Genomic DNA, 24,333 nt, shown 5'->3' on the forward strand with positions numbered 1-24,333 from the left:
TATCAAGTAGAAACAAGTGATTTACCAAGATGTTGTATTGTATTGTTTGAAGAGCAAGGTGAGATGGATTAATGGTGATATTGAAGAGTATGATGACGTAGTGCCAAAATCATAGATGTTCTCCTCTATCTTTTACGTAAATACCCTCCTTCACTCCTTCACTCCAGCCTGTTGTTTACATGCACACTCATGGTACAATCTATCACTTGTGCCCCAATTGAGAAATGTGTAACCACATCCTCTTAGTCTTTGGTTGACCACTTCTGCTACAGCACATGTTTTTCATAATACTCAATGAATTAATTTCAGGTGGGAATGCAGAGTAACCCTGTTATCCTTGCTCCATTAATTTTGAACTTCAGGAAGCCATGTTAGCACAGCCACTTTTAGTGTGGTGGATTGTACTCTTTCAGTGGGTGGAAGAGGTTGAATAGTTTCGACCAATGTTTTGACCTCAGGTGTTGTACACAATGTTTGTTCTCATTTGAAATACAATATATCTTGCTATTCATGTGTCATGAATGAACAAATGCTTTTGATTAAATGCTGCCCCCCCCCCGTCTCAAATTGAGAGGTGCAATTTAAAACAAAAAACTCAAACTGTCAAACGAGGCGGTGCTAATCAATTATGACAAAAGATTCTGTTGCTGCATTGTCAATTTCTCTCCTCAAATGTTTTCAGAAACACATTTTAACATACCATTTAGCTGTAATACAAGAAAGTTTGTGACAAGGCCACCCTTACTCAAAGTGCTTTCTACTTGGTTTTTTGCCTTTCAGGCAAAATGGAATAGCTCAGCCCTTTTTCTCTGGTCTTCTTGTACAAATCCATCCATCCATTTTCCATGCCGCTTATCCCTTTCAGGGTCGCGGGGGGGCCGGAGCCTATCTCGGCTGTCAATGGGCGGGAGGCGGGGTACACCCTGGACCGGTCGCCAGCCGATCACAGGGCTCTTGTACAAATGTCAAAAATATTTACATCTTTCTACTGCATAGACAGCCCAGTTTTATAAAGAAGGTATTTTTCCAGAAGTAAAATACCCCCTTTAAATGGACCACTTTCTATGTCCACTAGGCCTTTTTCACTGTAGACATTATGCTTGACATAGCAGGAAAAGCGCAGGTGTTACTAATTCTTTTAATAATGACTCTCTTCCATTTAAAGGTGCCCTTTGGAATTTTCTTGGAAAACAAACATTGAGTGGTGTTACTCACCAAAACTCACTGTGTGTATCCTTGAGCTCAAGCAAACAGCTCATTAATTCACTGCCTTTGCTGGCATGTTGCTGTATATCTTGGTGTGTTAGCTCCACCAGTGTGACAGCGTGACACCACAAAGACCATATACCACGGTACATACTTACTTTTCACGCTCATGTATGGAAAATGAAAGCTTTTATGAGGTGTATTGAGGTTTAAACTCTATTGAAGTTGCATGTATCTTGAGTGATTGACTCATCATAATGATACCTGTGTCTGCAGGCTTGTGGATGACCGCTGTGTGGTACAGCCAGATACAGGCGATCTCAACAACCCACCCAAGAAATTCAGAGGTAAGGCCTCAAAATCGCTTGCTTCTTAACTTACTAACATCTTGAGGTCTATGGTGTACAGTGAGTCAGCATTTTTGACAGTTTAAATGTAGTATATGAAATACTAGTTTCCTAATGTCACAGTAGTAGTTTTACTTTTGAGCAGTTTGGGTAGAAGTTTTTTCTTTTCTTTTCGTTTTTTTTTTGTTTTTTTTTTACCTTGTTATTTATTTTCTGACGTGGTCTTTAGTGTTCTTCTAGATGGGTCAGATGGACATTTCATTCCCTAAAAATTCAAGGGGGAAATGGTGTGAGTAGAGTAAATCTGAAGTGATGTTGGAATTCCCATTAGTTGTGGCCATTGCTGCCTTTTGCAAACAAGATACCTTTTGAACAGATTTTTAATCTTAGTGTTGTTCTGGGTAAATGAAAGATTAATTTAAACAATGCTGTGGGAAGATACATAAGCAATATTAGGCAGACCTAAATAAGTTAGAAGCCTGCCGTGCATCAGTAGTTGATAAAGTAGTCCAAAACAAACCATAGCTAGCAGCTGGATAGGATTGTCACTGGCTTGTGTCTTTTCAGTATGCAGCATGCTTCATGCTGATTAAATATTGTTGGTTCGATAGTGCTTCTTCATACACGTTCATTCGGGACCCTCTCCTTCTCCCAAAAGGTGCTTCACTATGTTAAAATTTGGAGGCTGTGCAGGTCACTGGATTGAAATAGTCACTTCTGTGTTCCTGAAAACATGTTAAGCTAGTAACGGTTATATTGCCATATTATCTGGCTGATGACATCTCTTTGAAAAAAGGGGTTGACAGTAGCCATGATCATTAGCAGCAAAGCCAGTGCAAGCTGTTGCATTCACATATGCTCACTTGGAAAGAAGTAGCCCAAGAAAACATTTGGCACACGATTACACAGTCAACTGCTGTCTGTTTTACACGAGGTAGGATGTATGCATAAACTTCTAGAGCAAATTCTGATCTGTCGTCAGTCACTACAGAAATGGATCATCATCTGACCAGGTGACAACAGGTTCAGCTTATGTAGTAGCCCCTGAGTGGAAGAAATTGGCAGCCACTTTCTAGCGAGTACATTTCTAGATGTTTTGGCAGGTTTCCGAGGGAGGTCTCTTAGTAAATTAGAGAGAGTGAAATGACACAGTTGCCCATGTCATATCCATTTACTTGGAACAGTGTACTCTCTAAATGGATTAAATCTAATTTACCTTTTTCATACAAGGAAGCCTTGCAGGACCTTATTTAATGTATCCCTGTCATTGTCATAATTGGTGCTCCATCTTTCATCCTCGTGTGATGATAACCAGGAAGAGCATAACGCACACACAGACTCATTGACTGGAGAAGTGTATTCTCTAAGGTCCTTTTACCACAACACAGATTAGTAAATGAATTTTCACATTGTTTGATATCATGTATCACGGGCTTAGTTTGATCACAAACTGAATTGAATCTCTGAATCAGAATTCTGTAATATGGGGCCATTTATCGATAATATTTGGAAAAGTGGTGGCTGTTTGGCTTAACTTAGAGGACTTAGAGAGGTAATTTTTTGACAGCATGTTCTGCTACATAGTTGGTTTATGTCAGTGGGAATTGTATCAAAACTCCACTTGCTCATATCAAACGTCCACTAAATACAAAAATTCTGAACAGAATTAAAAATCTCAAAATTACCATTACTAGCCTGTAATATAATGCAGTTGTAAAAAATAGATTCTGTACCATGTAGCAACAAATGACAGAGCACTTATTGTGTAAGTGTATTGATAGCTACATTGCTTTCGATAAAGGTGGTGACATAGACTGTATAAAATATGGACGTGGTCTCTGTGACGCCACCCATAGGTTCATGAAGAGCCCAGTGCTCAGTGACATTGGCTCCAGCCATTGCCATTTTCGCAGAACCTGACTCTGCCAGACTTCTGCCTAATCCAAAAATGGGCAAAGAGGTGTAGCGTGGGTGGTGCTCAAATGAAGCCTGCTTGCTGAAACCAGGCAGCTGGTTGTCACTCAAAGTGGCCATGCCCATAATTATGCATAATTCAGACAAGTGAGTTCTAGAAGAGTTATATGAGCTATATACAGTTTAACAGGGAAATTAGCTAAAGTGACCAAGACCATTTTTGTGCCCGGCTGTAAACATCATACTTTCTGCTGTAAAGACCATTTTAAATGTGGTGATCTAGGGATTGACTTGGTTGTGGAGCCAGATGGAAGTGGTCATTCAAGGAACTTCAACTTTTGGCACTTCTGCATTGGCTTCATTTTTCCTTTGTTTCCATCAGCTCTAAAAGTCAATGGAGCAACTTGAGTCTCTTTTTCGTAATTGGTTAGTTCATCCATAACTCGTTGAGTTTATTTTTAGCAGCGCTTGGTTTTGCACACAAAGGATGACAGGAGTCCGTCTTCTGTGAATGCCTCCTCTGCTGTTCAAACAAAAGCAATACAATTTTTGATAAGGAGAGGTAGAAAATAAAATAACCATGTAACGTCACGGTAGATACAGTCACAGTCCTACAGTATGACGACATCGACCCATATTTCTATCGTGATATTGCGAGATTTGATCTATCATTACCCCTCTATATGACAGTAAAGTCAGTCAAAAATATTCTTTTCATCTAGATGTTAGGGTGTTTGATGTGAGAGAGAACTTATTCTACTTATGATAATAACTGTGATGGAAGTCTTGAGAGCTGGTTAACTGTTGATGTCTCTCGTGTTTCTATGACTCACTGAGTGTTTTGTCAGAGTGATTGTTATTTGGGATGCTTTAACAGTGGTCTACCTCATGCCTCTGGGCACATGGAGAGCTGTTTCCTCTCCTGCTCTGCGCTCTGCTAGACTGTTATGGTGCATAACCATTATCTCTGTTTCTCACAGCAGTAGGTTTTATGTTGTTTTCCATTTTCATTTCCTTATGCTGAATAACAGATTTTGTAATGTCTCTGAACCATCTGTGCACATATGCTGTACTGTGATGCGTTATTGTGCAGTGATACATTGGCAAGTTATGGACTCGTTTATTTCCTGTGAAGAGGATATGTTTTGTGTGTGCAGTCCCATATGGTCATGGATCACATCATGCTTTGCATATTTGCGAAGCATATATGAAACTGTGTTTTTAGAATGTTTATTTAACGTTGTTACGTACTGTAACTCAAAGGTTTCATGAGCATACGCGCAGTACTCTAAGCTGTGGGCGCCACAGGTTCCTTTGACTAGTTTTGATTGCTTGTTTGGTCCGAGCTTAACATATACCAAAGATGAGAGCAAGATGGGGCCCATGTAGATAGTGGGCTTAGACTGGAAGTCTTTAGTCCTGTGTGAGTGCAAGGGATGAGCCTGCTAGTGATAACCTTAGAGTGTCGTACCTATACTCATAGAGTCTGGAGTTACAGTACATAACTGATATTCACACTTATTTTGAGCATTTGCCCATGGGGGAACTCCAACACTCAGTTGACCAATGGTGTAACTTCCTTACTCACTCTCTCACAGACTTTCGTGTTTATAGGGCTTGCCCCCACTTTGCCATGGTCGGGCCAAAAAACACAGATTTGAGAAATGTCTGAAAAAATAAACATAAAACATCAATGTTTTTTCTTCTTCTGTCTTCTGTCCCACGTTTGGATTCCTCATATTTACCTTGCGACCCCCTGGAGGAGTTTGGACCCCATGTACAGGACAGGGGGAGGGAAAAGATAGCAATGCTAGAGGAATACAATACAACCTTTCTGAAACCTTTCTAACTATTGTTGAGACTGTAGCAGAAATATGTTGTATTGAATGGTCATTTTTAAGTATTATGTATTTTTGAAGTGTTTTTATCGCATTGCAGCATATTTCAAAGTATTAATAATAGATTTGGCAATATATGGTGGTCCAGTACAACAATAACTCAAAGTACAGACTTGAAAACATATCACAGAACAGACTGAACTGCATCTCATTACATCTCACAAGTGTTTCTGTTTTTCTGGTCACTCAGTGTATATCTGCAAATAGTGCTTCGTAATGAGGCAGATTCTGTTCATTTGTCTGTTGTGACGGTGTGTCAGGGTGTGCAGGTTCATATGATTCTGCAGTTCCAGTGATTATGCCCTGCTCGTTGGTTCACAGCAGGTGAAGTGGGATTATTACACATGAATTTGTCCTAGAACTGAGAAACAATAAACAACACAATAAACATGACATCCTGATCTACACCATAGAGAAATCATTATTTTTTGATTTGTTATGATTTGTGAGACTATCCTCCTTTAGACACTACTGTGACTGATGTACTAGATGCACAAGTGCAAGCTGCAGTATTATTCACAGCATTATCTGCTGCTAGCTGTACTGGCTCTGTGCATGCAGAGGCCTATATGCCACTTTTCCATATCAGGAGGAATTGTATAGATGGGGTGAACAGCAGCCAGGGAACAGCGTGTTATAGATTTAGACAGGCCTCTCCATTTTGGGATGCAAAGAAACAGCTTTGCTCATCCGTTTCTAACTGAGCTATTCAAATCATATTCAAAGCTCTGTTAACACCACAAAATAGCCGTAACAGCAGAGTAACCCTAAGCTCAAGTCTAAACTAAATGTACTATTGGCACCTTTAAGTGATAAAGATAGACCTTGTCAGATATACAGCTACAAATAATTAAGAATGCATTGTGCTGCATGTTGCACATGTGTTTGTATTATTTTAAAAAACACTTTATTACACTTAATTTATTAGTTTCCACATTATATATGATAGCACATTTACAAATTTGCACTTCAACTGCAGATCATTTATGAGTTAAGTCATAACTTTAAGTCAAAATATTTATAGTCAAGTCAGTTTTATACAGCCCAATATCACAAACTCCCCCAAAAACCCCTTTAGTGGGGGAAAAATAGAAGGTATTGCAAGGATATGCTTAATCCTTTCACATGTTGAAGTCCCACCTCTCCTATTAAGGCCAGTGTTAACCAGAAGCAAATGTACCAAGGCTAAATCCTAACATCCCTGTTGAGTATTAATAGCACACTTAAGCTATTTAAAAAGTCTGTATCGCAGGGAGCTATAACGCAGCATTTTAAACCGGGCTTCTTTCTCTCAGATCTGAGTGGCTGATACGTGAAGTGTGTGTGTGTGTGTGTGTGTGTGTGTGTGTGTGTGTGTGTGTGTGTGTGTGTGTGTGTGTGTTCAAATACAGCTTGATTGCATGGTTGGATGGTTGCATGGTTGCCTTGTTTGAAATGGCTTTGCCTTTTTTTAATGTGTGCACACAAAGCTTTGAGATGTAGACTCAAGCTAGACTGTAAATGCAGGAGACCTTTCATCACTTTGTGTGCAGTAAGATAGCCCTGCTTTATTAGTGTTTCAAGTGTTACTCTCATCTGGAAATTGGTAAATATTGTAAAATTCCACAGATACCATGCTAGTCTTGTTTTGTGAAAAGGAAACAAATTGTTAATTTAGGCAATATTTGATTAATCATTACAAGCTCATAAAATACAAACTGTATGAAAACTGTGGACAGCATGATATCATTTCTTCCCTCTAATATACGGGCTGGAAGAACCTGTAACTTGACTATTTTATGTTATTTTTTCTTATCGCTAAAATAAGATATTGTTCTTTGTATTTGTGATTTTACTCATGGGCAGGATCAAACAGACATCTTGGTTCCCACTCCTGCCCTGTATAATAAACCTGTCATGACCAACAGGTGTAGAATCACTCAAATATAATATTCACATCTCTAAAATGCAACACAAGTCACTACACAGAGCATAAATTTCACGTAGGGATGGTGAATATAGTGCACTACATATTAACTAGGCAGTGATGTCACTGTCAGCTCTTAACTACCGGCTAGCTGGTCTGCTCTGTTACATGCACATTAGGTGTGTCATAATGGATACTGAGTTTGGTGTCAGAAGAGGATTGGATTGTACTTCCTTGTTAAGTTGGTTTAGCAGTTCAAACCAAATTTAAATATTGTAGTAGACAAACAGCCAAAATACATGAACACAGAAAACACTTTCCTGTGTTGCATCATGTGCTTTTGATTTTATTTGTCGTCTGGTTTAATTGTATGAGCGATATACCTTATTTAACCTGCATTTTTCATCCATCATTTATCAGTTTTATGCTATAAACCCTCTACTAAATACCCGCCCATGAAAGCCACATACTTCCCCGTTTATTTTCTTCTTTTCTCCAAAACCCTAATTGCTCAACCCTGGTAGACAGATGTTCTCCCAGTGCCCCATTTTCTTGATTGGTCCTCTCCTCCACCCTGTGCCCTATGATGGCTGAACCCTGAAGACTCTTGAGTTGGCCGCATTTCTGATGGATGCCAGAGTGGGTATTTTTATCCTGGTTATAGCTCATCAGGTCCCCTGTTCCAGTTAGCATACAGTGATACTGTGTGTACGAAGACAATGACTACTAATTAGAGAAACATTTTTAACATATTCATATCCTGTGCAGTGATTTTTAGAAGTACTGTTCATCACATCATTTTTTCCAGATCTAACAGAGGGTGCAGAGCGACACAACGAGGTCAAATTTGCATATTTCAGTCTTCCAGGAAGATAATGTGTGTTTAAAATTCATTATTTTTGCAGGACAGCTAAGCGAGTAAACAAGCAAGACTAAATGTCTTGACTGAGTCTCCATTGTTAAAATGTGTGTGGAGATGAGGTGTGAAGTTTTGGCAGGAAGTTTGGACTGACTGTGGGTGGGATGTCTGAAAGCATCAACAGTGCAAGTAAGGTGACCCAGTAGCTGTACCAGATAATCCACTTAGATTTGTTGGTGTTGGTGAGATGCCAGAGAGCTGTCACCTGCTCTGTCTGGTTGATAATCCTGCGTCAGGTGGCTCCACCATCAGATCTGCACCATTTCATGTTCAAGTCATAAGAAGATATAATACTGTATTTCGCAATATTTTGGCCTAAAGGAGGCACAGTAGGAGAGCTCACAGATCACTGGTTTATCCTGTGGGCTGTATAAATACACTCACTAAATTTTAATGCCATGTTTCCATTAGATTTTGGTATTTCTTGTATTCAGATGGAAGGTTTTTTTTCCAATAGTGAAGCTAAAGGGCGAGCTTACCACAAACATTTAGATTTGTTTACTGCATATCCAAATTAAGGCAGGTTTACCAGTATTGTCATCTGTAAGACTACTGTATCTGCTGGCAGGGAAACATTTTTATAATTTCTACCTTCTATATGACATTGTGTAAAGCAATTTTTGTAGAACCTTAGGAGAAGATGGATGACTACCATTCGTACAGATGGCGTCAAGAGTATTATATAATATATTTAGTGTTCTGAAGCAAGCTCAGGAGTGTATGTGGCCTGACTGGTTTAGACTTATCAAGTCTTGTTTTTATCAGAATTTGTGTGGTATTTACTGCTCTCTATCCCAGAGTGATTCATCAACTTTGAATTTATTTACACCTATTTGGCCTGAGAGTTACACACAAGCTCTTTTTTGTTACACATGAGATGAAACAAGTGGTGTGCTGTTACTGATAACACAGTGAATGTAAAAGTGTTTACACAGAGTGCTAAAGTACTATAAAGAGTACTGTCTGTTTTCCCATTGTAAATGTTACCAAAGTTGCAGTTACCCACAATGTTACTCTTGTCTTTTGAGTTGCACCTCTTTTAGATTAGGCAAGGCAATCTGGAATTTATTGAGCAAGACCAATACTACATGATGAGGTCTGTCTCTTCACCTCTCTCTTCTTGTCTTCTTTCCTCAGACTGCCTTTTCAGACTGTGTCCTATGAACAGGTACTCAGCACAGAAACAGTTCTGGAAGGCGGCAAAACCTGGAGGCAACAGCACCACTGACACAGTCCTCCTCAACAAACTCCATGTATGTGCCCTGTTCATCTTCATTTGCCTGCTCTTTGACTTTTATCACGGTGAAAATAAGGATCAGTGTATTAGTGACATAGATTAGTGACATACAGTATGCAGCATTTCCTGAAATCATATTTTTGAAGTGTGTGAGTGTTTGCTCGAGCATCTCTGCTCCCTGCTCTGTGTTTTAGCATGCTGCTGACCTGGAGAAGAAGCAGAATGAGTCTGAAAATCGCAAGCTGCTGGGAACTGTCATCCAATATGGAAATGTCATTCAGGTGTGTTCAGGAACCTCTGAGATAAGGTGCTTGGTTAATAGAACTGCAGCTCCATGTACGATGCTGTGTGCTTGATAAAACTGACTGCAATTCTGTTTTAATCAGAGAACAGTTTTAAATAATTGCCACTGCACAAAGGCGTGCTATTACGTTGTCTCTTGTAATGTCTTATCTGGCTTTGCTCATTGCCCAGGAACGGTTTGCACACAGGTATGAGATCACCTGAAACTAAGAATAGCCGTGCATTCCTGCTCCATGACATACACAAGAGAGCCAGTGCCCACAGTCTCTGATGTCCTAGTTGCAGAGTACTGTCATTCCAATAATAAAATGAGCACCAGTTGGTTCCTGGATTTGGAAATAATTTTAAACATAGATTTCAGAAATTGTCCTTACAAGAGTGGTTTTACTTTGTCACATATGATATACTATGAAATGCAGGGAGGTGCACTTGGCAAGTGTCATCGGGTGCAAACTCGCTGGCTCTAACACCATATATCATGTTGTAGGATTAAGTTTAGCCCCAAAAATATGCTGAGCTTATATGATTCCAGTCTAGTTGGTAATAGATTGTTTGTGACAGCGCTGGGAACTGCTGATTAAATGGGTGAACCACCAGAGGTCATGAGAAGCATTTAAGGATAAGAGTTTTCAAGTACGTAAATGATTTTGAGAAGAAATAAAGACACCAAACAGTTCTGGAGATGCATATTTTCAGTGAAGTGTTCCCTTGAGTCCAGTTGTGCCAGACTGTGACATATTTCCGTCTTTGTTTCAGCTTCTGTCATTCTTTCCACTGTTTGCATTATGTCATTGACATTAGCAATGTGTCTTACAACCATAAAGTGCTGTTTCTTGTTTTGCCAACAGCTGCTACACTTGAAAAGCAATAAATACCTGACAGTGAACAAGCGCCTACCTGCACTGTTGGAGAAAAATGCCATGAGAGTGACTCTGGACTCAGCGGGAAATGAGGGATCCTGGTTCTACATCCAGCCCTTCTACAAGCTGCGATCCCTGGGAGACAGTGTGGGTAGAGTGGGGTGTGGGATTGAAGCTAATTATGCTACATTACTGTTCACAGGGTTTGAAACCAGAAGATGCTGGATCAGGTGCGTAGGATGTTGGATACACAAGGCGTATGTGGATGTGGGCCATATTTGTGACTGTGTAGTTTGATAAGAAGTTTGTAATGATGAAAGAAAACACTAAATAATAGCAAATGAATTATGTAGTATTTGTTTAATACCTTGTCATCAATTATTTTAGAGGGAATTAAAGCAGAGCTCAGCATATAATACAAAAGTTGTTCCTTTCTTTTGTGCCTCCAGAGGGAGCTGCGTGAAATATTACAAATTGCCTCACATAATGTCACTTGAGTGTGGCGTTAGACAGAAGTGATCTGATGGGGAGTCTGTCGATGCTACAAGAGTGCAGTCCTTGAATTGGTAGAATTGTCTTTTAAGGATCTGAGATATGGTGCTACGGACACATGAACTTTTGTAGATTCGGCTGCAGTTTCTGTTGGTGGCTGATGGAAGCTGAGAGAGTTAAGATTTGCTAATAAGTTATACTCTATTAATTCCTTGGGGGAAATTAGGGCAGGGAGTGTGCAGGGAGTGTGCAGGGAGTGTGCAGGGGACCAACTCCTGTTTTGAGGCCAGTGTCTTGATGAAGGGCAGAGGAAAGAGTGACAATGAGAACATTAAAGTTTCCGTTCAACGTCCAAATGTACCCCTTTTCATAGGTGGAATAATTACACAGAATACCCATCAGTTATCTTTCCTTCACATGTACATTATTTGATCAGAGCCTGTGTAAAGTGTTTAGTTTAAAACCCTTTCTCACATCAAGAGGTAATATTTTTTCAGCTGCCTGCAGCATTCTGTGGATCTCCTCCAGGGTTCATCTTAAAGGGTGTGCTCTCAGTGGTGTGAGCAAACACAAGCAAGTTACTGACGATTACACCAAAACTTATTTATTGATGCTTGCTGCTTATGTCGACACATATCTCTCTGTGGTTAGTGAGTGATGCTCAGGGTCAGGGATACGCTTCAATCCTTCTCTGTCTGATCCAGTCATTTCACACACAATATGGTCCACAACTCCCCCTAGTGTCCATCTGGAGGCTAGTGCGATCAAGAGAAACCAGATCTCTCCCATACCTTCGTGTGAAGTAAGGGAATTGCAGTGTTGAGGAATGATGGCTAATATCTTGGGACGTGACATACTTATGCTTTTGAATTTAAATGGGGTGCTCAGTCCACACAGTGTCCCTCAGACCAGCCATATGTCTTCTTGTTTCAAGATTTTCTATTGCCCTTCACTCAATGAGAGTGTATTCAAAGAAGCTAGTTGAAAAAGACTAAAATTATATTTTAGTCAATATTTCACTACGATATCACTGAGCGACAGTAGCGCATTCCTTTTGATTTTAGTTAATCTCTCAAATCCAACAACACATTTAAATGCAGTATGTTCTGTGTATTTATATTGCCCCTGCAGGTGGTGATTGGAGATAAAGTGGTCCTTAACCCTGTGAATGCAGGACAGCCTCTACACGCCAGCAGCCACCAGCTAGTTGACAACCCAGGATGCAACGAGGTACATGAACTCTTGTTGCCTGACAGGGCTGTACACTAAATAAGACACAAGATAGGTTCCACACTGACTTCATTAAAGTGGAATACGAGCTTTAAAAGCCTGCACTGTATAGTAATGATAGAAATTCTCAATGAAATTACATGTTCCAGCCTTTAAGTTTCTCTGGTTTGTTGACACACCTCTTTCCTCTGCCTTCCAGGTTAATTCTGTAAATTGTAACACGAGCTGGAAAGTTGTTCTGTTCATGAAATGGAGTGACAACAAGGAAACAATACTCAAAGGGGTAGGTACCCTCACGATTGCTTGAAGTAATCAGTATTCACAGATATGTTTGTTAAAAGCAGCTTCATTAACTGGCTATAAAGCAGACGAGTTAGATGACATTAAACATGGTAAAAAAAATTAATATAAGTCTATGTAATGTCTCCAATGTGTGTGTGTGTGTGTGTGTGTGTGTGTGTGTGTGTGTGTGTGTGTGTGTGTGTGTGTGTGTGTGTGTGTGTGTGTGTGTGTGTGTGTGTGTGTGTAATGGCAGGGTGATGTAGTCCGGTTGTTCCATGCAGAGCAGGAGAAGTTCCTCACATGTGATGACCACAGGAAGAAGCAGTATGTCTTTCTCAGGACTACTGGCCGTCAGTCTGCCACTTCTGCCACCAGCAGCAAAGCACTGTGGGAAGTAGAGGTTAGCACAACAAATATTCAAACTAAAAGCTGATTGACTTTTTGGTGTTTGATGTTATTGTGCTTTTAAGAGTAGGCATTTAGTTATCTGGTAAATAAAAGCACAGTGCTCTAACCATGGAAGAGAGAAATCATTAAGTTGTATATGTGGCTGTAGTGCTACAGAAATACAGAAATGATAAGTAATGCAGCTTTGTACCAACTTGACATGGGACTTTTTATGACTTCAGGTGGTCCACCATGACCCATGTAGGGGAGGTGCAGGCTACTGGAACAGCCTGTTCAGGTTTAAACACTTGGCCACAGGGTGTTATTTGGCTGCTGAGATGGGTGAGGTGTGTCAACTTCTTTCCCTTTTTTTCTCACTCTGTTGTAATTCTGTCCCTGCCTTTCATGTGTGTGTATCACTGTGTATCTGATACAGGTCATCCCCGACTCAAAAGAAGTTGGGACACTGTAAAATGTAAATAAAAACAGACTGCAATCATTTACAAATTAACTGTGTTTACTGACAGGAGTTTGACGAAGTGTTCCTGAGCCAATGTATTACTCTCCTTTATACAATCATGTGTTCACAAAGTGGTGAACCTCGCTCCATCCTCGCTTGTGAATGACTGAGCCTTTCCAGGATGCCCCTTTCATAGCCAATCATGATACTATCACCTGTTACCAATCAACCTGTTTACCTGTGGAACATCCAAACAGGTGTTTTTGGAGCATTCCACATCTTTCCCAGCCTTTAGTTGCTCCTGTCCCAACTTCTTTAAATGTGTGTCTGCATCAAAAGTTCTGTTTACTTATGTTTTACTTCTCATCCCGACTGTTTTTGAATTGGGGCTGTAGCATTAAGTCCAGTTTTAATCAGCAATGTGCTCTGACACGGTTGGTCTGGAGGCATACAGGTAAATTGGGTGACTGGTGCAGTTTGAAATAATTGATGCTGAGGAGGATATTTGACATGGGAGTGTGTTTCTCAGGTGAATCCAGACTTTGAGGAGGAGAGTGCTGAGCAGAGGTCCTCGGTAAGACTTCATCTCCTCTCCGCTGAGTACTCTGCAATGTCACACTAGTTGCCCCGCTGCTGTTGGTCTAATCTGTTCAATTCTTTGCTGGATCTTTGCTCTCTGCTCTAGGTGGTGGACTTTACACCTTTTAATTTCCAGGTACTGTCATGTAATCTTGATATAGCTGCAGTGAGAAAAGAATCCTTGTCATATCTGCACATACTGCCTTGGCTCCTTTGTTGTCCAATATCTCTTTCGCCACCCTCAGTCATCAATAACTCTTATGTCTGAGTTGTATGTGTCTTCATCATAGTAGCAGTAGATTACCACAGGGTGTCACCATACCATCATTTCAGTTAATGTGACTCACTGAAAATCACCTTTAGGTGGCAGTGTTACACATACCAGGCTAACAACAGGGATGCTGTGTGTAGCTGTAGTTCCCAGCTATGTGCCATCAAGGCCCAACAATCTGTAGTGATGACTGAAGTGTATTTCATTTTTTCATTGGTGACTAGTAGGTTATAATGGAAATATGCATACTCCTTGGCCTCATCATTACTGAGCAACAATAGCATATTTTATCAGTCATCTTAATGTATTTTGTAAGCTTCACTTCGGTTTGTAGCCAGTGCTTTGCTCCCTCTCACTGCATACTTTCTTGCTCTAGCTGGATGCAGATAATGAGGCATTACGAGGTCGTCTGAGAGCTCCACAGGAGAAGATCATGTACACTTTGGTGCCTGTTCCCGACGGCATGGACATCTCATCCATCTTTGAGCTGGACCCTACCACTCTGAGAGGGGGGGATTCCATGGTGCCCAGGTATAATATACAGTATACCCACACTTCAATCATACAGTGCTTCTTCTGGAGGGCCTAGATTTAGTTGAAATTTACATAATATCACAGAGGTAGAACACGACTTAAGGGCATCGTAAGATACAAATGTGATGACCTAACTACAGAGTGAAAAAGTGGTGCTTTCTAAATGTTAAAGTGCAAAGGTCTTGTTAGATACTCACGTCATCAGTGTGTGAACATGCTTGAGACTGCTAAGATGTGATGTTACGGGTTCACAGCTAAAATGTCAGAGACAGGGACATTGTCAGAGACCCTTCGGGGGGAACACATTTCTGCCCTATGAAGGAAAAAATAACATTAGGGATGCTGGAAAATATGGGGGATATGGGTGGAATGACAAATATCTCAACACCACGTTGTCAACAAAAAAGACCGCAGTGATGTCAAGACTGCAACCAATCAAACAGTGCTGTTGTAAACTTTTGACTCATGTGTAGAGTTGAGGGGGAAACAGTATGGAACATTACAGAGGGCAGTTTCTGAGATAACGAGTTGTTTTGCAGCTGTGGACAAGGACACTTTTTATTATGTCTGGGTTACCAGCTGTTTGGTCTGGTCATTTATTGACTTGTCTTTTGTGTTTGGTTGAAGTACAGACAGCAGGGGAAGACTGTTTGGAAGAGCATAGTTGTACAGTATCAGTGGGGTATTTTATTTAAGATTTTCTTTTTTTCAAGGCATCAAAAGTTGTTTAGTTCTGTGGCTTTTCACTGGGTAGATATTTGGCTTCTATGCAGACTTTGCGTATGTGGTGAATACAGTATTGTTAATGATTCTAAGATATCATGCCACTTATATGGAAAGTCAAATAATCAGGTAATACTGGTCACATTTAGCTGTTATGTTCCTAGCCAAGGAAAGTCCCACCATGGCATGAAACAGGAAGCCATTGTCATCAGGCTGAGAGTAGGCCTGGATAGTGGGCACAAGAAGGGAAAAAACTGCATTTCAAAATGCCCTGTGAGACACTTGCAATGTGTCTGAGCTAAAACCACAAACTAGAGGTTGTGTAGACACTACGTATGCCCTCACACACTAATCTGGCAGATCAGTGTTTTATCAGGTTTTGCTTTTTGCTTTCAGGTTAGTTTGAAATGAGCCATACTGAAACAGTAAAACCTCAGAGTTTTAGTTAATCACAGAAAATTCTGTGATGTGTCATGTTTTTTTCTTTTTAACTATGTGCTATTTTTAGGTTGACCATACATCTCGCACGAGACTGTTTTTTTTTGCTGTTATTCTTGTTGACAGTACAGTGTGGGGGGGACTCTACAGTTCCAAATGAAATTAGATTAGAAACAATAGTACGTTTGTCCCTGTCACTGAACAGCAGACAAAAACAGACTCTCCACCCTGTGTCAAAGCCTCTATTGTGTCACATCAACAGGTGTGTTTGCACACTGCAGGCTACGACTGGTAGCACCTCCCATTCCTACCTAAAATAACTCTGTCCCTTAAACTTTAGCCAGGGGACTAATTAATACCTGCGAGAACCGGTACAGAAAGGTAAGCCTGTTAGCTTTAGTAGGTGTTTATGTAATGCCTGCCAAGAATATGACGACAGTACGGTCTGCTGTCTGTGCCGAGGCCTAACAGGCTTCACACACACACCTACTCTTAAACACGTGCAGCGGTAATGAAAGACGCAGTTGGCTCAGAATTTACTATGAGTAAAGGTTTAGTACCTAATGGAGGAGAGATGATACTGTGCGGGTCACTACTGGCTAATCTGTAATCCCATGTTGTGAGCAGTCTCTTCCCTGTCATGGAAGTTTGTTTACAAATATCGCTTGCTTGGTGCTTCTGAGGCACAAGGATAGACGTGTTTACATCGGCTCACTGCTTTATTACGTGCACCTGTCCAAGGCAATGTGCAATAAATCCTACACTTGTGTTGCTTGTAATCTTTTCTTTGGTTGTTTTTGTTGGCATCATTTCAGGGTGAGAGAGAGAGAGAGAGAGACTGTCCACCTGTATCAGTCGCTCCAATCAAAGCATATCATCATCAGTCTTATCTAAATATACTGCTGCTACTTGCTTCTCGTAGTTTTCTTCCTCTTGAGCCTCTTGTTCAGGTTTATGCACATTCATTTGTTCTGAGTGTGGTGCTAGAGAAAAGTCCCTGGGATCAATAAAATCAAAAGCTTTTATCCTCCAAGGAGCATGAATGCGCTCCTTCTTAATGATCCTGTTAAAGCTCCTTAAATTCATCTTGTGATTAGTTCCCCATAAACAGGGATGTAAATGGTGCAGAAACAATGCTCTGGTAAGAAAAACAAGGGAGTCAGTGTTTCAGTAAGGGACAATGTAGATTCTTGGCCATCCTGGCCAAGCCAAAATAAGTTCACCTGCAAAAAGGCCATTCAGGTTGAGGATCAAACATGTAATTTCTCTATAACTGCTCAGATTTCCAAAGCACTATGACACTTTGTCCTGTGCCTTTTAGCCTCATCTATTTTCTTAATATCTCAGACAGTTTCCTCTGTCACTTCTAGGAGCTCCTATGTGAGGCTAAGACACTTGTGCACCAACACATGGGTTCACAGCACCAACAACCCCATTGACAAAGAGGAGGAGAAACCTGTTATGTTAAGGGTGAGTAGGTGATGATCTGGCCAAGACATATGGCATGGCTGGGTTTTCTGAACAGAGCAACTGAAACCAATTCATCATTCCAGATTGGAACATCAGCGGTAAAAGAGGACAAGGAAGCGTTTGCCATTGTACCAGTGCCACCAGCAGAAGTACGTGATTTAGACTTCGCCAATGATGCGAGTAAAGTGTTGGCATCCATCGCTGGCAAGCTTGAAAAAGGCACCATTACACAAAATGAAAGAAGGTATGTGGGGACAAATATCAGCTGCAGACTTTGAATACTGCATTATTATGTGGTGTGTGTGCTTTGTTACTATGAATATCTAAAGGAAGGAAACCCAGATATCACTGAAGTAGCTGCTTCTGGTAAAGCAGTCTGTAATGTTGCCATTTGACTTGTACACTTACATATGTACTCTCTTCAGGTTTGTGACTAAACTCCTGGAAGATCTAGTTTTCTTTGTGGTGGACATCCCCAACAGTGGGCAGGACGTTTTAGAGATCATGGTTAACAAACCGAACAGAGAAAGACAGAAACTCATGAGAGAGCAGAATATCCTGAAGCAGGTTTGTCTTCAACCTCAGAGACTGTAATTACGCTGATTTAAAGTTTATGATTGACTACATGTTGGGTATTAATATTCTGCTTTTCAGATTTTCAAACTTCTTCAAGCCCCTTTCACAGACAGTGGTGATGGTCCCATGCTGCGACTGGAGGAGCTTGGAGACCAGCGCCACGCTCCATTTAGACATATTTGCAGGCTTTGTTACAGAGTGTTACGCCATTCCCAGCAGGATTACAGGAAGAACCAAGTAGGTGGACACCATGATTTCACTCTGACCCCTGTTACCAAGACCTTTTCTTTGCAGTAATCTTCCCTTCTTCATTTCTCTTTGCAGGAATACATAGCCAAACAATTCCGCTTCATGCAGAAGCAGATAGGATATGATGTGCTGGCAGAAGACACAATAACAGCTCTACTCCACAACAACCGGAAGCTGCTGGAGAAACATATCACTGCTGCTGAAATAGACACATTTGTCACTCTAGTGAGGAAGAACCGGGAACCGAGGTGAGGGCCAATAGGAAGGGGGAGGCACTGGCTGGTATCAAGAAGCAGCTGGGGCCAGTTGGGGTCAGATTTGTTTTATGTAACAGCTGCTAAGGAGTGTAAATTTATGGAAATATATTCAGATGTGTGCAGAGGAGTTTGAGTGGAACTGCTTGTGCATGACCTTGGCGATGCAGGTAATTTGCTGACAGTGTATGTTTGTGTTGAGTTAAAGTCCTGTCAGGTGCTGTTAATGACATTAGAATAAATTTGGTTCACAAGTCTGGACAAAGAAGGCCCTCACAGTTTTCACCTGAGTAGTATTTTAACTTTGTGTACCTTCTAACGTACACCTGTAATATCACCAGACAGTGACCATGTGGATCTCTCAGCTCCCCCAGCACATTTGAAAAATGAATGAAAATGTAATTTGTTTGCAGGTTTCTGGACTACCTCTCAGATCTCTGCGTGTCCATGCAAAAGTCAATCCCTGTGACACAGGAGCTCATCTGCAATGCGGTACTGGACCCTACCAATGCTGACATCCTCATCGAAACCAAGTAAGCTTCTCATTTTTCTTAATTATTAAAATTCTTGGAAATCTGACACAAGTATTGAGAAATAATATTTATGCTGTTCACCAGATTGGTCCTGTCGAGGTTTGAGATTGAGACGACATCAAATGGAGAGAGTCCGGTGGAAGCAGAAGATGAAGAGGAGGTCTGGCTGTTCTGGAAAGACAATTGTAAGGAGGTCCGGAGTAAGAGCATCAGGGAGTTGGCCCAGGATGCGAAGGAGGGCCAGAAGGAGGACCAGGAGGTGGTCAGCTACTACAGGTGAGGCGTCTTTGATTTGATGTATGAAAACATAAACACTGACTTATTTTAACATTAATCTGAATGGAATGATGGTGAGGTGATGTAGTGCGGTAGAATCCAAAACAATCACTTATTACTCTTATTCACTATATATACTCTTACTCTTATTCAGATTCAGACAGGTATAAACTTTGAATTTCAAGTTCAAGTGTAGTTTTTAAACATTGTTACTAAAAAACAGATATCTAACCAAACTACAGTTTTCTGCCCTTATTTTTAAGTATGTAACTACAAAACATGTTGAAAAATAGTAACAGTAATAGTAACACCACACCGACACAAAGTGATATTCAAGGATATCAAACATTACAACAACTCAGTTCTGAAAATAACAGACACTGCTCTAATAATTCTTAGCTTATAATATTTCCTCACAGGTGCCAACTGAACCTCTTTGCCCGGATGTGCCTGGACCGTCAGTACCTGGCCATCAACAAGATCTCCGGTCAGCTGGATGTAGATTTGATCCTGCGGTGTATGTCTGATGAGGACCTGCCCTTTGACCTGCGGGCGTCTTTCTGTCGCCTGATGCTGCACATGCACGTGGACCGTGACCCTCAGGAGCAGGTCACACCTGTCAAATATGCCCGTCTTTGGTCTGAGATTCCCTCTAAGATTGCTATTGATGAGTGAGTCTGTCTCAAAAATACTTTAAATTGACTTGCATTGTCATTCCCAAGATGCCACAGCATCTCTAAGGCATGATTCTCCTCTAATTATGCAGTTATGACAACGATGGCACCACCAGAGATGAGATCAAAGAGCGGTTCTGTCTCACAATGGATTTTGTGGAGAACTACCTGAGAGAGGTGGTGTCGCAAAATATTCCCTTCTCTGACAAGGAAAAAAACAAGCTTACCTTTGAGGTAATGCGTCTTTCTGGATGATGTGAACAGTTGTCACGTTGGTTTTGACTTGATTAGAAGTCATGCTTTTGCATTTTCTTGTTTGTAGGTGGTGAACCTGGCAAGGAACCTCATATACTTTGGTTTCTACAACTTTAGCGACCTGCTGCGACTGACAAAGATCTTACTGAACATTTTAGATTGTGTCCATGTCAGCACCATTTACCCCATCAACAAGATGGAGAAGGAAGAGGAAAACAAAGGTGCACATTAATTTTCTTTGGCTTGACTCCTGAATGTTTTCCTTTGCTACCATGATGTGTCACCATACACAGGGAGTCCAGACTGTTTGACTGTGCTTTTTTCCATTAGTCTTGAACTTTTCTTGTAGAAACACATCATTCACAGAGCAGTTAAAGAACAGAATGACCAGAAACTAAATTTGACACTAATTGTTGGTGTGTTGGTTAACCATGGGTCGCAAAGTTTTGTAACTCAGTCAGATGTCTTTGAATACATTTCAAATATGACTTTTAAATATTTTACAAAGTATTAATATGTTCATATACATTTGAAGTCACTATGGCCTCTCACATCCAAAGTGAAAACAAGTAAAATAATCCTGTACAAATATTCCTAATTTCTGCAGATTTGACTGTTGTTATTGGTCTGTTTCTGCATGTGCTGTAGCTGGCAGTAATGTGATGAAGTCCATTCATGGCGTCGGGGAGTTGATGACCCAGGTAGTGCTGCGAGGAGGCGGCTTGTTGCCCACCACACCAACTCATCAGCCAGAGGGAGATGTTGTTAAAACACAGACTGAGCCAGAGAGGGAGGACATCATGGTCATGGACACAAAGCTGAAGGTCATTGAGATTCTACAGGTGGGACATCAAGAAACTGGTTCTTCCTTGATAGCAAGCATTTTTTTCTGTTCTAACTTTTTGTCTTTTCTCGTAGTTTATTTTGAATGTACGGCTAGACTACAGGATTTCCTGCCTGCTTTGTATTTTCAAACGCGAGTTTGATGAGAACAACCCACAAGCAGACAACGCTGCCAGTCAGAATGGAACCAATAATGTCACAGGTCAGATGCCAGGTATGCCGCCACTTTTTTATAGCAGACATCAAGGGTTGTCATAGCAGGAAAAACGGGTATGATTGATAACATAAACAGCGAGCGCATTCCATGTCAGTGAGCTACTTCCAGGGTCCTGATGCTGTGCATGCTGACTCACTGTCATGTTCTTGGGACACCTGATGGAACCAACTATTGTTAACAAAATTTGTTTCACCTTTGCTTTTCCTGCTATGACAAAATGTCTGCTGTGGCCTATCAAAAGGCCTGATATAACAAGTCAATGTTATATTTTAACATTTTGTATCATATAAATGTTGAACTTTTTTATTAACTCCAGGAAACCTTGACTTTGAAAATATTGAAGAACAGGCAGAGGGAATTTTTGGAGGAAGGTAAGCTTGCTAGTCTTTTCTGAAGTCTTTTCTGAAGCCAGATAAAGCAAGATAAAGTTTGTTTAAATTCTGCTCCAATTACCTTTTAGTGAGGAGAACACTCCATTAGACCTGGATGACCACGGAGGTCGTACCTTCCTCAGAGTCCTGCTGCACTTGACCATGCATGATTACCCTCCTCTTGTGTCTGGAGCGCTTCACCTGCTCTTCAGACACTTCAGCCAGAGGCAGGAGGTCCTCATGGCCTTCAAACAAGTAGGCATTTCCCCTCTTAGATACTCCATTATAACATCTGACATGCACTCATCTGGGCTAGCACTCACAAGTTCACAAGTGCAAAACTAGTAGTCACAGAAAGTTAGGATTTCTGTGATTTCAAGTTGATGCAAATTTACATTCCGCACCTAAATGTAGGTCCAGCTGCTGGTGACCAGCCAGGATGTGGATAACTACAAGCAGATCAAGTCAGATCTGGACCAGCTGCGTTCTATTGTGGAGAAGTCCGAACTGTGGGTTTATAAGAGGCAAGGAGAAGATGGGATGGATGGAGATGGACCTTCAGAGTCTGACAACAAAAAGAAGGTACAATGGACGAGAACATGAAAATAGAAAACATTTGCTCAACTGCTGAAGAGAAGTTCATTAAAAGACGAATATGCCTCAGATTATAGATTATATTTGTCTTCCTCTCCTAGGATGTAATGTTATAAGACTTAAAGGACTTTTCCTCCTTTTTGCTTTTTGTTATACAGGGAGACTCTCCTGGTTCAGACAAGAAGAAGACGGAAAGCACCAGCAGTTACAACTACAGGGTTGTAAAAGAGGTACACTCATTTCTATTTTAATCTTGTATTTTCATCTTTGTGATCTCCTGGCTGTGATTAAAATCCTCCTGCTGTGTGTGGTCAGATCCTACTGCGTCTCAGTAAGCTGTGTGTCCAGGAGGGCAGCTCAGGGAAGAAGAGTAAGAAACAGCAGCAAAGGCTGCTGAGGAACATGGGAGCTCACAGTGTGGTGCTGGAGCTCCTACAGATCCCCTACGAGAAGGTGCGACACTGCAACTGAATATTGTAAAATAATATGCAAGCTTTAAAGCTCTGCATAGCTTTTACATGTTTGCAGTTCCCCATTAATGTAATGTAAGTAAAAAGGAAGCCTGACTCTGTGTTATGTGCATTAGGGCGAGGATGTCCGAATGCAGGAGATCATGAAACTGGCTCACGAGTTCCTGCAGAATTTCTGTGCAGGGAATCAGCAGAATCAGGCTCTTCTCCACAAGCACATCAACCTGTTTCTTAACCCAGGGGTGAGTCGTACATCTCAGGTGTACTCCAAGGAGTCAGTGTCTACAGTCACTATACAGTTCAGTCTCCAAAATATTATCTTTTGGGAAATAGATCTGCACTCCTTCACTTGTTGTTATTCATTTTCACAGACTGTCCTTCTTGTCCCCTCTTTTTGCAACTCTCTCAGATCCTCGAGGCAGTCACCATGCAGCACATCTTCATGAATAATTTCCAGCTGTGCAGCGAGATCAACGAGCGAGTGGTTCAGCACTTTGTCCACTGCACTGAGACTCATGGTCGACATGTCCAATATCTCAAGTTCCTGCAGACCATTGTGAAGGCAGAGAACAAGTTTATCAAGAAGTGTCAGGACATTGTCATGGCTGAGGTCAGTTCTGTAGTCTTCATAAGAGATGAAAGAAAGTTAGCAACTAGTTAATGTTACTAAGTTACTGTAATAACAAGATCTCTGTGCTCTTTCTTGTGACTCTCTACCACTCAGCTGGTGAACTCAGGCGAGGACGTCCTGGTCTTCTACAATGATCGCGCCTCCTTCCAGACCCTAGTCCAGATGATGCGCTCAGAGAGGGACCGCATGGATGAAAACAGCCCTCTCATGTACCACATCCATCTGGTTGAACTTCTGGCTGTCTGCACTGAGGGCAAGAATGTGTACACTGAGATCAAGTGTAACTCCCTGCTGCCGCTGGATGATATTGTACGGGTCGTCACCCATGAAGACTGTATCCCTGAGGTGTGAAGAATGACTTTCATTTACTTGTCTTCAGCTAAATTTTGTCTGTACTGTACTTTTCTGAACTGATAATGAGCATTAACCTGCACTAGCTTGATAAGTAAAGAAAAGTTGACCATGAGCAGTTCTGATTTTTTTTTCAAAATAAGCCATTTCTAAGACAATTTTGCAAGACACTTGGTTGCAGCTAACAGGAGGTTGCAAGTAGTTGAGTTGATAGGCTGCACTCCAGTCAACTACAAATTGTATAGCGTTATGTTACAACTTTCTCATGAAAGTTCATGACTCAACCACAAGAGTATGATTAGTGTCATCATTGCTAAACAGGGTTTGAGTTTACTGCAGTGGATGGCATGCAAATCATGATGAACATTTCCAGCAAGTTGTTGAATACATGCCCCTAAAACATCAGACAGTTCTTGAGACAGACAGGGGTCGCACCTTAAACAATGCGGGTGTCCCAGGTAGCAATAAATGAAGATGGTATGAACAGATGATAACATGTAGCCTCTAACCCTGTTAATAAAAATGTATGCTGCTTACATGCTGTGTGCCAGACGTGCATGTTTACAGCAGGTGTTTCGCCAGT

General features: G+C 41.1%; 1 protein-coding gene across 10 annotated transcripts in view; it reads left to right on the plus strand.

Annotated features, from left to right (window-relative positions):
* itpr1b (inositol 1,4,5-trisphosphate receptor, type 1b) overlaps nucleotides 1-24,333 on the plus strand; it is an 83,633-nt gene that overhangs the window by 3,816 nt on the left and 55,484 nt on the right. For 6 of the 10 annotated variants that reach the window (XM_070958380.1, XM_070958378.1, XM_070958381.1 and 3 more), the window contains exons 3-33: nucleotides 1,483-1,553; nucleotides 9,328-9,443; nucleotides 9,622-9,708; nucleotides 10,579-10,737; nucleotides 12,214-12,312; nucleotides 12,512-12,595; nucleotides 12,848-12,994; nucleotides 13,224-13,328; nucleotides 13,971-14,015; nucleotides 14,127-14,156; nucleotides 14,668-14,822; nucleotides 17,357-17,456; nucleotides 17,540-17,700; nucleotides 17,882-18,023; nucleotides 18,111-18,269; nucleotides 18,357-18,529; nucleotides 18,949-19,068; nucleotides 19,153-19,344; nucleotides 19,764-20,015; nucleotides 20,111-20,252; nucleotides 20,341-20,494; nucleotides 20,922-21,115; nucleotides 21,192-21,330; nucleotides 21,650-21,704; nucleotides 21,794-21,959; nucleotides 22,119-22,286; nucleotides 22,457-22,528; nucleotides 22,614-22,751; nucleotides 22,885-23,010; nucleotides 23,178-23,378; nucleotides 23,493-23,744. In XM_070958380.1, the coding sequence (XP_070814481.1) occupies nucleotides 1,483-1,553; nucleotides 9,328-9,443; nucleotides 9,622-9,708; nucleotides 10,579-10,737; nucleotides 12,214-12,312; nucleotides 12,512-12,595; nucleotides 12,848-12,994; nucleotides 13,224-13,328; nucleotides 13,971-14,015; nucleotides 14,127-14,156; nucleotides 14,668-14,822; nucleotides 17,357-17,456; nucleotides 17,540-17,700; nucleotides 17,882-18,023; nucleotides 18,111-18,269; nucleotides 18,357-18,529; nucleotides 18,949-19,068; nucleotides 19,153-19,344; nucleotides 19,764-20,015; nucleotides 20,111-20,252; nucleotides 20,341-20,494; nucleotides 20,922-21,115; nucleotides 21,192-21,330; nucleotides 21,650-21,704; nucleotides 21,794-21,959; nucleotides 22,119-22,286; nucleotides 22,457-22,528; nucleotides 22,614-22,751; nucleotides 22,885-23,010; nucleotides 23,178-23,378; nucleotides 23,493-23,744 (4,204 nt within the window). The remainder of the gene's footprint in view (nucleotides 1-1,482; nucleotides 1,554-9,327; nucleotides 9,444-9,621; nucleotides 9,709-10,578; nucleotides 10,738-12,213; nucleotides 12,313-12,511; nucleotides 12,596-12,847; nucleotides 12,995-13,223; nucleotides 13,329-13,970; nucleotides 14,016-14,126; nucleotides 14,157-14,667; nucleotides 14,823-17,356; nucleotides 17,457-17,539; nucleotides 17,701-17,881; nucleotides 18,024-18,110; nucleotides 18,270-18,356; nucleotides 18,530-18,948; nucleotides 19,069-19,152; nucleotides 19,345-19,763; nucleotides 20,016-20,110; nucleotides 20,253-20,340; nucleotides 20,495-20,921; nucleotides 21,116-21,191; nucleotides 21,331-21,649; nucleotides 21,705-21,793; nucleotides 21,960-22,118; nucleotides 22,287-22,456; nucleotides 22,529-22,613; nucleotides 22,752-22,884; nucleotides 23,011-23,177; nucleotides 23,379-23,492; nucleotides 23,745-24,333) is intronic. The other 4 variants (XM_070958382.1, XM_070958384.1, XM_070958387.1 and 1 more) reach the window with 1 other exon arrangement.

Source organism: Chaetodon trifascialis, chromosome 3, assembly GCF_039877785.1.
Source record: "Chaetodon trifascialis isolate fChaTrf1 chromosome 3, fChaTrf1.hap1, whole genome shotgun sequence".
Lineage (NCBI taxonomy): Eukaryota > Metazoa > Chordata > Actinopteri > Chaetodontiformes > Chaetodontidae > Chaetodon > Chaetodon trifascialis.